At 39.4% G+C, this 14,086-nt stretch overlaps 1 protein-coding gene across 4 annotated transcripts in view; it reads left to right on the top strand.

Moving 5' to 3' along the window:
- LOC105921420 (collagen alpha-1(XIV) chain-like) overlaps positions 1-14,086 on the top strand; it is a 443,569-nt gene that overhangs the window by 175,411 nt on the left and 254,072 nt on the right. For all 4 annotated transcript variants that reach the window (XM_036145490.1, XM_036145487.1, XM_036145488.1 and 1 more), the window contains exons 23-30: positions 186-325; positions 3,292-3,415; positions 5,683-5,826; positions 6,660-6,824; positions 6,939-6,977; positions 8,876-9,014; positions 9,206-9,348; positions 11,223-11,332. In XM_036145490.1, coding sequence (XP_036001383.1) covers positions 186-325; positions 3,292-3,415; positions 5,683-5,826; positions 6,660-6,824; positions 6,939-6,977; positions 8,876-9,014; positions 9,206-9,348; positions 11,223-11,332 — 1,004 coding nt within the window. The remainder of the gene's footprint in view (positions 1-185; positions 326-3,291; positions 3,416-5,682; positions 5,827-6,659; positions 6,825-6,938; positions 6,978-8,875; positions 9,015-9,205; positions 9,349-11,222; positions 11,333-14,086) is intronic.

Raw genomic sequence — 14,086 nt, 5'->3', positions numbered from 1 at the left:
ACTTCAACCAGATCCTCACTCAGCATCGATTTTATGTTATTTACACTATAAACAAAACCTCTTAACAGATGTCTCATGCTATCAAAGGGCTCTTTCTTTTTGATGATAGGTTCACAACCAAAATGTTACATTTCTATCGTACCTCCATCATAGTAGACATGTTTTCCCCTTTTCTCTCTTCCCAGTTTGTAAGGCAGCCAAAGCAGATTTGGTCTTTTTAGTCGATGGTTCCTGGAGTATTGGTGATGAAAACTTCCTGAAGATTATCCGCTTCCTGTACAGCACCGTCGGCGCCCTGGACCGGATCGGCCCAGATGGCACACAGGTAATCCAGACAAGGGCAAATTATTTCCAGTCAGTAATAAAACTATGTTTGGTAAAAAGTCTTTACAATTCTGGGTGTTTGTTTCAGTACATTTAGTGCTAAACTTTAATACTCAGCATATATATGTCTTATTCAAACTGATATAATTTCTAGGTTTGTTTTTTACATCACTTTAGTATTGGAATACATGGCATGTATTTAGATCACATTTGATAAACGTAACCAGTTTTCTGTCTGCAGAATGTACCCAATCAGGGTTTAGTCCAGTATTTATGCCAGTATTTGTTGTATTTCATCCACATTTCCACATGATCCATATGGTTAGCAAGTGGCTCGAAAACAAACACATTTGAATTTGTCTCATTAACTGTTGCCTGTTTATTTGTCCAAGGGGCAGAGATAGCGCTGCGGAGGAACAAATTGGTGAAATGTATGCTTGATTAGACATGCAAAATACACATAATTTGCTAATGAGAAAATTCCCCTTAGCAAAAAAGAAGGAAGAAAAACACAGCTACCAAAATTTGTTCATAGCATTTGAAGTCTAAACTTGCTGATAAGAGAGTGGATCTAGCAATCCAGTCTCGCAAAGCCGCAACTTATACTTTGCTCACGGCACCCCGCTTTCTCATCCTGTCTATGCAATTGTTGCCTTTCACTATAATGTGAGGGGAAGCGAACAAATGAAGGGGATTTTCATTAGCAGCCTATTGTGACAGTAATGACTGCAGTGTGACCCAACAAAACTGCATGCATTAAGTGTGTTTTCTTCCAAGGAAATGGGTAAAGACTTGTTTAGTCTTAGAAAACACAATTGCTGTAGATGATTAAAATTACTCATCAATTATGGAAATTATGGAAATTGGAAGAAAAAAAAATCAAAGAAATAAAAAAAATTCCAATCTACAGTATAGTTTTGTCTTTTCTTCACCAGCTTTGTTTTGCCATGGATTAATCCAAATTCACTTGAATTTGGAGGTCCTGTAATGCAATATTATTTAACTATGCTTTTTGAAAATCCAAAATAAACCAGCACTATACATCGTGCACGTCTCAGATTCTAAAAATGAAAGGCAAGAAAAGGCCTAAAAAATACCTACAGTCATATTCAATAAATTAGAATATTATTGAAAAGTTAATTTACTTCAGTATCTCAGTTCATCAAGGGAAACACATCATATAGATTAACACAGACTGATGATGTTTTTTATTTATGTTAATTAGGAGTTTTTTCCACCTCCAGCTAACAAAAACACAGCATTTAGGATTAGAATAATCAGATTAATAAGAAACACCAATAAAAAAATAACATTATCAATGCAGAAATGGGGGCTTAATAAAAAAATAAGTATATTTCCGGCTCAAAGGTTGCTGTTTATTTTTCAAAAGGTACTTTTAAACTGACAAACAAAGCTCCTGGGAATGCATAGTCTAATTTACTGAATATGACTGTAAATATTTTATTGTAGTATAATTATCAAACTGAAAATAAAGCAACATTCAACCTTTATTTTGAGTTTGTTAGTCCAACTTTACAAATAACATTTTTCAACATAATCATTCACTGTCACACCTCTAATATTTCTAGCAATATAAAATATTTCTAGAATTTTATACAATTGTTCTTACTATTTCATGACTTCCTTTTCAGTAGCAATGCAACTGAATTGTCTTGCTACTGAAAAGTGCTCTATAAATAAGCTTGCCTTGCCTTTTTACCAGGGGTATATAAATATTTAATAATGTAGGTCCACTTCTCTTAGCAATGACTTAAAATGGAAAAGACAAGAGCACATATTACTCAAGTTAAAGTAGACATGTGTTCCTCTTCAAGGAAATTACTAAAATTAAAGGAGTTTTCACATCTTCACCAGGACTGCCAATGTTTGTTGAGGATACATCTTAACTTAAAAAATTAAGGTTTCACCTAAGTTTGCGCAGATAATTCTAAAATGTGTATTTTGAAATTGAAGCATTTTAATTATTGTTTACTGATATATTCCTATCCTTTAACCCTTTGCTTTAAAGTTGATTCCTTTAGGTTTCAAGCATTTTCTTTTTGCACCTGTTTGAATGTTAGTCTGCCAAAAAGTATCTAATTTAAACCAGAAAAGACCTGGGTGCTTTCTAGGATTAAACCACAACAATTATATGTTACTGTACTTAATATGAGATTTATAATTACATAGTTTAAATCCCTGTAGATTTCATTGGGGTTTCAAATGGGCAAAAGTATTCCATTCTAAAAACTTAAATGGGAAGGTAAGATGGAGAATTTTTTGTGGGAAATCTTTTGAAATATATGTAAATAAATATTTACCAAAAATTATTCAAGCTTGCTTGATTTGATGTTGTCCATAGGGTAAAACCTGGAGCTTTTTTAGTCTTGTGCTTTGGGCTGAAAAATGTGCCCAGCGCTCTAGAAATCATCTGTGGACGTGACGGAGGAATGCTCAGTCCATGTAGGGGGCGGGGCCTCAATGTCCCTGTAATAAGCAGCATGCTATGTTCATGTGACTGATAAATGGCATAAATACACTGAAGTGTACTTGAAATTAATCTGGTTGTTTTAGTCAGTATTACATTAAATACACATATTTTCCAACGTGTGCGGTATTTAAAACCCCAGGGATGCCACGTAGAGTTGCAGCGGAACAGGAATCCCATCTACAGAATCTATTTGTGCTCAACACAGCCGTGTTGATTCCCACTGAGATTTCCAACTTCTGACAGTTTCTGAATATTGCAGCTGTAATTGGGAATCAGCTTTTCCAGCTTGTCGCTCTGGAGGGCTCGACTTCTGTTAAATAATTATTTATCCAAATAAGAAAAGTCTGACACTTTTAAAGTGTTGGCACGTCAAACCTTCTCATCTTCACAGGTAGAAATGAGCTCAACCCAATCATATGTTTGTGTTGAAACTTGAGGAGAGATTTACGATGGAAACATTTGTCCCGGTCTTGCAGGTGGCGATCGCCCAGTTCAGTGATGACGCTCGGACTGAGTTCAAGCTGAACTCCTACAGTGACAAAGAACGTCTTCTTGAAGCCATCAACAAGATTTCCTACAAGGGAGGAAACACTAAAACAGGTGAGCGCTAAAACACAAAGGTGGGCTGCTGAGAGGCAAAATAACTGCATCTAGCTATATCTATTATTAACACTTTGCCTCAGATTTGGATTTATGTTGAATACTGACTAAGCGACATGCATATCACCATGCTTTAATGTATCTATAACGTCTATATGAACCTTTACTTAACGTGTTAACTATAACCTTGTAGAGGTGTGTGTTTAATGGTAGGAAGCCTGCGGGGAAGTGGAGACAGTTCTAGTCTTTAATCAGTGTTTACAAAGTAGAAATGAGATCGCAGAGAGCTGATTTGTTACAGCATCCCTGCTGCAAAGGATTTCCCCCGCTGGTACATCACACCGTAATGCACCAGTTATTTGTTTATTTAATCAGGAAGCAACAGTTTGAAGCATTCTTATGCATTCAGTCACAGTGCACACAGCAATTAGAAGTTTTCAGGCGATCCCGAATGAGAATGTTTGACGGCTGGATCTGTTTGGCATTCTGGCATCATTCATTTCTTCTCTTGACATATTAAAGAGAATAAAAACGAAATATTTGCTGTTATTTTCCCTAAGGCAGAGTTTCAATTTGAATTTAACAAGATAATTGTGAAAATTTAATTGTTGCATTTTAAGAGATGACAACAAAAACATCTAAATATGAAGATTTTGCAAAACAAATAATAATTTGCAGCATTTTTATTAGGAATTCTATTTACTTTTACCATATTCTTTATATTAGGTTTATTCTGCATTATGTCTGTATGTCTGTAATGCAGAATGCATTTTATATATATATATATATATATATATATATATATATATATATATATATATATATATATATATATATATATATATAACCTTCTGCTGTAACTTTCTTTACGACAGGAATAAATGGTAGGTATTTAGCATAAAAATATCAGAGTCGCTTTCATGTTAAACAGCATCTTCCATAAATGTTCAACACCAGGGGCCTCATGTAGAAAGACTTGCATGGATTTCCTGTTGAAACATGGCATATGATTAAATTAGCAAAGCTGTGCACATACAAACAGACCCAATTGTATGAAACTGTGTGCTTGAATCCAGTTACATTCACTTTGCATAACTGAGGCATTGTGAAATCAAGCATGCAAAAGGAAATACACTTAAATATGTAAAAAGAGAAACATATGCATATGTTAATCATCTATCTGCATGCAGATATATTATATTCCAATATTTGAAATCCCACTGCAACAGTTTCTGAGGTTGCCCTCTAGGTGTCGGTGACGGGCCAGTGTGTGCACGGCAGTGATAAATTTGCCATGGGGCCGCTCACACTCCGTTTATTCTTGATGCATCTGAGGTTTTGCTGAGAAATGGCCACGTGACATTTTGCTGCTCATGCAGCCTTTGCACCCTTGAGGTTACCTTGAGTGGTTTTGTGTTTCTGTGAATGTGGCAATAAAAACTTCTCTCTTGACCTTTCCTCACAGCTGCTGACAACTTAGATGAACAACACAAAAATCTCTGCTTGTTCCCTGTGACGCAGCCCTTTTAGATATTTATTTGCACGCAGTAGACAACATGACCAGTCGTCATAGTAAAAGTTCCAATTTTAAGGCTATTTATCAAGTAGAAAAATCTAGTATGCTGTCAATTACACAAGTAAACTTACGTGGCGAGTCATTGGATGGTTTTTGTTTCGTTTTCTGGTACAGAAACTGTGCAGCAGCACATAAAACTTCAAAGGTTGCTGCCACAAACATCTGAGACGTAGCAATTTTACTGGCGCCAAATTAAAATCTCAAACCCTCAGGCCAGTATTGGCATGTGGCGAGGGTTGATCCCACTTCTGGCAGAAAGACGAACCCTCCGAGGCGGCAATTTATTTAGCAACACTGATCCATAATCTGCAATCTTCCATTCCTCATGCAGTTTATTTCAATTTGTAATGGAGATTTTGTTTTCTGATGTAACTTTGCTTTGTAGTCCACAAATTATTTCAGCAAGAATGTGAATAAACCGGCAGGGGAGGATGAATCAAAGCCTGTTTTCTGCACACAAGCTGCTCTCCTATTGACTTTTTAGACCCAGGCTGTGTGAGTTAAAACCTTCATTTCTCTCCGCCATAAAAGGGTACACTAATTATTTGCGCTGTTTCCTAAACTTCTAGGTTCTCTGCTGAAGGGAAATAACCAGAATGAAAACGCTCAAACTTTCTGACGTTTATCAGTGAATGCAAAATGGTACCTGCTCTGTTATTGGGCGATTGACAAGTTTCATCTCTTCAAACAGGTCGAGCCATCCAGCATGTGAAGGAAAACATCTACACCGCTGAGGGAGGAGCCAGGAGAGGGATCCCCAACGTCCTCGTGGTTCTTACCGATGGCCGATCCCAGGATGACGTCAACAAAGTTTCCAAAGAAATGCAGATGGCAGGTCGGAACTGATGTTTCTTTCTTATGGTTAAACAGAAAACCTGAAACTCCAGTCTGTCCTATTTTGTTTTGGATAATGTTGGGTAGCTGTCCTAACGTCTGTTGCTTATTGGCTTTTACTGTAGTATTTTATATTCTCTTAATAACTTAGTCTTACACTTGTATAGGTACTTTTTTTGTGTGCAAATAGGTTTACCAGATTGTAGCGATCCCCAACAGGTACACATGCATCTTAGTTTTTGTTCATTTGCCATGAACATATTACTAGTGCTTTCGTTTTATTCCACAATATAACAATTCATTAACACTATTGCTTAGCGGACAGGAAATGACCTGTGCCAGTTTATTTACAGTCATAATGCATCACATAACTTTATTAGGAGCAGTTATAATGCTTACTGCAAAAAGGGAACTGAAAGTAAGTGCAATTTTCCTGAAAATGAGTATATTTTTCCTTGATTTGAGCAGCTAATTAGGACTATTGGCCAATGAAATTAGTATTTTTACCCCTATAATACCTCTTGGAATAAGATGATAGAGATGAACTGTTCTTATTTTAAGTGCAGAAATCTTACTCCACTGGCAAATAGTCTTACTTGCCTGCGCTAATCAAGGATAAATGCACTCAATTCAAGAAAATGTTACTTACTTTTAGTTCCCTTTTTGCAATTATTAATACATCATTAGTTTGTCAGTGAGCTATTTCCTTATTGTTATATTTGGTTTAATCATACTTTACTAAAAAGGACTTTATTTGTAACTGGTATAAATTCCAGTTACTGAATGCAGTGCTGAGCACAAACATATATATTTTTTATCTGCCTTCTTGTAAAGGTTACATTGTCTTTGCGATCGGCTTCGCTGACGCCGACTACGGAGAGCTGGTGAGCATAGCCAGTAAGCCGAGCGACAGGCACGTCTTCTTTGTGGACGACCTGGATGCCTTTCAGAGGATTGAAGAGAAGCTGGTGACCTTTGTGTGCGAGGCCGCCACTGCCAGTAAGTCTCTGTTAGGGTACAACTTCCATTCCTCCAGATAAACAGCATGTGACATTTATTTTGCTGCTGTGCTGATTTTTAATTTTTTTTTATTCTTATTTTTGCCTATAACAGCTTGTCCGTCAATACCAATGAGTGGCAGCACAACCCCAGGTAACTGTTATAGGACTGCTTACAATGTATTAAAGGGCAACCTTGATAAGAACATAATTTCACACTGTTTGCACAAACAGATACCCTTTTAGATCTTTGTGTCCCCATTTTAGGACATTTACACAAATGATTATTTTTGCATCTGTTTGTTGTGCCTGTTGGTATGCCATATTGGTAGACAATAAGTACTGAGGAATAAAGCTGCTGAGTCATTCCACTAAGACATAGAAAAGCTGTTTTTTGAAGCTTGGCTCAGAAGTGAGGAGAGGATCTCTTTGTGGGGGAGGGGTTTTAAGCAGAAGACAAACACTGGAGACGTGACGTTTGTTTTGAAAATCTGTGGACAAGTATAAAGAAAGGAAGGACTTGCACTGTTTTTCCCTATTAAGAGAAAGGCACATTGTAACGCTGAGGAAAGGATTGTGTTGCTAAATGAGGAAGACAAATGTAGCTGAGACTTATGGGAGGGCGGCTGAGGGTTAGGGTTAGAGTCGTGTGGTTAGAGATGTGTGGTTAGAGTAGTTGTGCAATTCGATTGTTGTGGGTTCAATAAAGGTTTCGCAGTCGGCTCCACTTAACCCCAAGTTGCTTGCATATCTGCCTATCGGTCTAAGATACGTCAGAGGATCTGAGCGTGACTGTGAGTGTGGCCCTAGGGAATGGTCGCTTTGTCTAGCAAAACGCTATATATAGTCAGTAGGATTACCATCTACGTGGACAGGGACACGACAGGGACGAGGTGTGTGGAAGGGCTCATGCAGGAGTTCCAGAGATCAGCCCTTCTCGTTGGCGTTGCTGGTGGGCAGGTTGAGTAATGTCTGGCAGGGCTCCTTATAGATAAAGATGTTTGCAGGCAACACTGTAATAGGTAGTGAGAATGGGTAGCAGGTCGAAGGCAGTCATGTCTGGACAGAAAAGGAGAGAACGCCAGGAGAAGCAAGACGGTATAATGGTGTGAACTGCTGAGAGGAAAGCTGAACAGAGGCTGTAAGGAGTCGAAATACTCCAGGTGGACAAGTTTATCTGTAGAGTAAATGAAGATGAATGTCAGGGATGATTTGTGACAGACGGATCCCTAGAAAGAGGGGAAAGGACCAGCGCTGAAACTGTTTTCGTCTGCAGTGACGGACAGGTTTGCAGATAAGGTCCGGCAGAAGTTTATACAGGTTGTGATGTCAGCAGACAGCATTGTGGTCTTTAAAGTCTGGAGAGTTGGAGGTATGCTCTGGAGAGAAGAGAGAAATGAAAGGGCAGATTTTGGAAAGAAGAGCAAGAAAGGTGGAGCAGGGAAGCAGCGACGGCTAAGGGTAGCAAAGCTGGGCAAGCGTAAGCACCTGTGGAGGGGATGGAGACAAATGTCAGGGATGATCTGTGACAGAAACCGCAAGAGTGAAAGGGAAGTTTTACAAAGATGTAATGAAAGCTGCTATGCTGTGTGGTTTGGAAACAGCGGCACAAATAAATAAAAATCAGGAAGTGGAACTTAAGAGTTTGATTTGATGGGATCAAAACAAACAGAATTAGAAATAAGTTTTTGAGAGTTCAGCTCAGGTTTAGCAGTTAGTGAGGAAAGTCCAAGATAGTCTGGGCTTGTCCAGATGAGTGATTAAGGATAAACTAGCAAAAAGGGTGTTGAATATGGAAATGCCAGTGAGGGGGAAGAGACTAAGATCAAATGGAGGGCCGGCTAGAGAGATGAGGACGAAGGAATTTTAAGGTAGATGGGAGCAGATGATCTGCAGCAGACAGAATAATGAGGTTAACACTTGCTCTCTAACTTTTTTCTGTCTTTTAAAGTAAACTAAACTGTTTGAGCTAAATATCTTGAATCACCTCTGGTTTCATGGTCTGATCCTCTGTGCTGTGAACAAGATGTCCCTCCCACCATCTGTCTGCAGGTTTCCGTATGATGGAGCTGTTTGGACTTGTTGAAAACAAGTACAACAGCATCTCTGGTGTTTCCATGGTGCCTGGCACCTTCAACGCGTTCCCTTGTTTCCACCTGCACAGCAATGCTCTGATGGCACAGCCAACCAGGTATAACAACTTCACAAGCATCACAGATGGGACGACATAACACGCTTGCTGAAGTGAGACGTAGGGGCAGGGATTTTGGAAAGCAAAGCACAGCTTTGATGTTTTTAGTCAACAGCACCTGCAATCACCGTGGAGTTGTAACATAATCCTGTCACAGAAGATCTTACTTGCATCTGATGCTCTGACTCCAGGTTTATCCATCCCGAGGGACTTCCCTCTGACTACACCATCACCCTGCTGTTCAGAGTGCTGCCCGATACGCCAGAGGAGCCCTTCGCACTCTGGGAGATCCTCAATAAGAACAACGATCCGCTTACTGGAGTCATCCTGGACAGTGAGTGGGAATAACTTTGCATTCTTCAGATGAAAAATTATTACACAAGAAAAAGTAAACATGAAATGCTGGATGTTTTACATTTCCACCATCTTGACAAAATGGTGTTCATTCTATATACATTTTTCTGTTTACCGTATCTTTCGGACCATAAGGCGGACTAGGTTATAAGGCACACTGTCAATTTCTATTTTCTGTGTGTGTCTTCATCCATAAATATGCCACACCGGATTATAAGGTGCATTGAATATTCTTCCCAAGTGTGTAATATCACTCCGCCCCTTCAAGTACACAGCTCTCTCCTGAAAGGGGGAGCTATCCGTGTAGTTGGACTACACTGCCCTGTTTCTAATTTAAGGCCAAAATAAACTTATATTGCAGGTGTAAATGAATATTTACTTATATTTACACTGCAAAAACGGATCTAAAAATAAGTAAAATATTCTTAAAGTTAGTGTATTTGTCCTTGATTTAAGCAGGTAAAAATTATTATTTGCCAATGGAATGAGTATTTTTACCCCTAAAATAAGATAATTAGACATCCTGCACTTGAAATAAGATGATGGAGATGAGTTGTTCCTATTTTAAGTGCAAAAATCTTATTCCATTGGCAAATAGTCTTATTTACCTTCTCAAATCAAGGACAAATACACCCTATTTTAAGAAAATTTTACTTATTTTAAGTTCCGTTTTTGCAGTGTATATTGAATTAACTTACTAGGTTTATTGTTGCTAGTGGTTACTCTGGGCGAGGGCTGCCTTAGATGAATGCACTTCTAGTTTAGACATTACAGTCAGGCAGTGTTGTAGACAGCTCAGGGGTCCATTCAGGTGGTGACACAATGTATCGTAATGCCCCAAATATCCATTGAGCGGAGCGGCTTTATTGCTAACCAAAGTCGTACTTACACATTTTAACAGATTATTAAGCGTATTGTACCACATGAAATTGGTCAGTAAGCACAACGGTGATCACATATAAGGCGCACCATCAATTTTTGAGAAAAATTTAAGTCTTTTAAGTGTGCCTTATAGTCCGGAAAATACGGTATATAAAATGCAATCCAGCCATGTACACGAGTCTCACTTATCAGCAATGTTTTCATCCTAACAAGCTTCTGTCCAGTTGGGGATTCCCACCTGTAGAAAACTTACTGTTACATGGCAACTCCCAGCACCATGGCGGACAGGCGGGAATTCAATTTGGATTTACAGTATTGACTTGAATGTCACAGCAGTGTCGACCATGGGTTTAAGTGGTCTGTCAGTAACGTGTTTGCAGTTAGATAAGACTAACGCTTTAATGGACACCTACTCTGTTATACATGGAAGAGCCGATAAAGGAGAAAAAATGCTGTCAGGTCAAGAAACAGGAGAATTATGTCACTGTCTGAATTTTGTCACCTTTAACTGTTGATTTTCTTTTTTTTTTTTTTTTTTTTGAAAAGACAAAAGAAAAGGTCTCTCTCTATATTCTCCAACCCTGTAAAATGTCATGGCAGACGGCTAAGGTGCTATTCTATTTGCAAAAGAAGGTCATACAAACAAAAGCCACCTTTACCAGGCAGGCAAATAAATGTGGCGGGGATTGTTTAAGGTTATAAGTAATACCTGCCTCCACGTGAGGCCAGTCATCTGGACAGAAGCAGCAATTATGAAGTTGAACATTTCTGAACACACTATTAAGGAACCATATTGAAGGACCATGTTATTGCATTGCTTTATTTTGACACGTTGTGCAGCGTAAAGGCCACTTAATCCAGGTCTTAGTTTTCAGAACCTGGAGAACCTGGTCCATAAAAAACATACATTTGAATGTGTTTGCTTTTATTGTTGTCCTTTTTTTTTACACAAGTTTGTGTGTCTTGCTGCAGACGGAGGGAAAACTCTGACGTTCTTCAACAACGACTACAGAGGAGATTTTCAGACGGTCACATTTGAAGGTCCAGAAATCCAAAAACTCTTCTTCGGGAGCTTCCACAAGGTTAGAACGGCACCCTGCCCTTGTTGTTTAAATATCTGATACCCTATACACCGACCCGTAGGTACCTGGATCAGGACGTTCTGCTGCATACAAAATGTAGGCTTTATTTATTTTTACTACCGACTAAGTCACCTATAACAGCCGGCCTGGGTGCAGACTTTGATACTGAGTCATGGTGAGTATTTCAACAAAAGGAAGAAGGAAATTGATGCTTCAGAACCGACAGAACATTCCCCTGTATTGGAACACTATATTTACTCCTTGTATTCCAGAGAAAAACAGAAACAAATGATAAAATAAAGTTTTAAGGTGCTTGTTGACCATGGCTGACACGCTTTAGGTAACTCACTAACATCCTTGTTTTATGGACAAACAAACCGAGTCTGTGACTGAGTGGCAGCTGTTTCATCATCTCACTATTGTCTTATTCAGCCCAGTTGTCCCGCTTATCAGCTCATTGATTTGTCCAGCTCAGCTTCCTGTTCTCAGCATCTCTCCGTCCTGCCTTATACTGTTTTTTTTTAATCCACATGGTTTGTGAGCGGCGCAACATCGGCTCGTGTCCCAAGAGGCTGACTGCAGTTGAGTCATGCCCCGAGTCTGAACCTGCTCACGGTCGCGTTGCGTTATCGTCAGGGAGGAGGGACTGGCGCACTGATCTGCAGTCGCTTCTGTCTGCTTGCTGTCAGCAGAGCTTACCCCGCTTACCATTTCACCTTTTGTTCTGCTCAGTCGACGTGCGCTTATGTGTGTGCGCCGCACAAGCCTGAGTGAGTCAGAGTTGATTTTCTAACCCCGGAGGACCAGAACCTCCTCTGCCTTCCTGATAAGTCAATCCGACATCTGTATAGGGCCATGCAGTCGGGGATTAAAGGAGATACCCAATGCGATAATCAGCAAAATCGCATGACTTTTCCTTTTTAACCCACCTTGAAGGTTATATGGTCTCCTCCAGTTGTAGTTTACCAGTCTTTTTTTTTTTTTTTAAACATGTATGAAAAGGTGACTTATGACAATATTCTAAGAGTGTGGAAATGTTCTTCCACAAGCTGTGTGCTCAGATAAGGCGGTAGTCCTTCACACTTCACATTCTCAGCAGGATTTAACTCAAGTCTCTGAAACTTCCTGCACTTCCTGCATGCGTATACAAGTATGGATTTACCGCCGCATACACGCGCACCAGTGGGCCCAGAAGATGGAAAGACGCGCGGTGGGAGCACAGCTTTACGTCTAAAGTTGTGCTATTCTTAGACTTTTAGAACAGTGGCCAAGTTTTAAAAAAATAAATAAATCGTACCAACCAGTTCATAGTTAACCCCCCCCCCCCTCCCCCACACACATAGTAACTCTGAGTCAGTTTCATAAAAATAGCAATACGTCTTGGATGTAAGACATATTTTGTCAATTGTTTGGCAGCGATGACCTTATAAAGCACAATATAGCTCAGCACTCCCCCACAGAACCGCAGGAAAGTGCTGCGTGGTTAGATTCTGAGCAGAGGCTTCATTTTATCACCGTCAATGGCTATTGCACATACGTTGTACCAGCTGAAAGGTTGCCGGATAAAAATGATCCTACATCTGCATGCTCAGCTTTTTTTTTTTTTTTTTCATCTTGTGCATTAGAGCCACAACTTTTTCATGCCGGGACGTGTTTGTCTAATGGGCCTGCTTGTTTTAAACGCTCCGTACACGAGGCTGGGGTCTTTTTTTTTCAATGAGCCCACTTTCCTCCCCTGTGGAAACCAAACGGTGTTGCCTAGTAACACCATTGAAGATATTAAAGAGGGAACTCTGTCAGATTTGAGAGGATAATAATAATTATCTTCCAGCCAATCAGAATCGGGAACATCTATTGCCAGATTCTGATGGCCCTCTGGTGCTGTGAAATAACAATATTAGTATTTGTACAGCTTTTCTCTTCACTTCAGCTCCTATGTTCACAGGTTGCAAGGAGAATGACTCACACAACTGAAACTATTCAGCAAAATAGTTCTCTATGTCCTGCCTTATTTAGAAATGTGGTAGACGTGATTTTTTTCTTCTGAAATAAAAAACAGAAGACCGCAATAATATTTTCTTCTGCTCCAAATTCCTCTATGAACGTTAAAGATACTTAAAAAAAAGCTCCAGCTAAAAGCAAAATCATTTTTGTAGTGTAGGGATTGTTTAAAGCTCAGGGGCACATTGTGTTTTCAATAGAAAGTGATTACAAACTCTTAATTGTCTTTTCTTCTACCCATCCGTCCATCAGTTATGCTCCTCTTATCAGATATCGGGCCGCAGCGATGCAAGACCTCCCTCTTCCCAGCAGCACCCTGCTTTTTCTTTTTCATAATCGCCAAAGTGAGCCAGATTGGATGCAGAACCTCTCTGAACGTCAATATTTTTAAGTATTGCCTCAGATTCTTTAACATTTTGGGTTTGGACTCTTTGCACATGAATGTGCTTTGTTTCTGAACCTTCCCATTGTAGCTCTGGCTGCAGATTTAGGACTGCTGGCCTGCTAGAAGGTGAACTTCCACCCCAGCCTCAAGTCTGGCTGGCCTTTTTCAGCTTTTTTTCTAGGACTTCCCCGTATTTAAACGTCTGACCAGCTTCCCTTTCCATGTATGAAGCAGCAACGTTCATTTTTCCGTGTTGGGATATTTTCTTCACTGTTATGTTTTTGTCCATACATGACGTTTGAATGTCTTTTGTGTTTAATTAATATCTCCTCTGGACAGTTTTTATCAGTCCCCAACTTAATGCTGTG

Source organism: Fundulus heteroclitus, chromosome 13 (assembly GCF_011125445.2).
Source record: "Fundulus heteroclitus isolate FHET01 chromosome 13, MU-UCD_Fhet_4.1, whole genome shotgun sequence".
Lineage (NCBI taxonomy): Eukaryota > Metazoa > Chordata > Actinopteri > Cyprinodontiformes > Fundulidae > Fundulus > Fundulus heteroclitus.
This window is presented reverse-complemented; position numbering and strand designations above follow the sequence as displayed.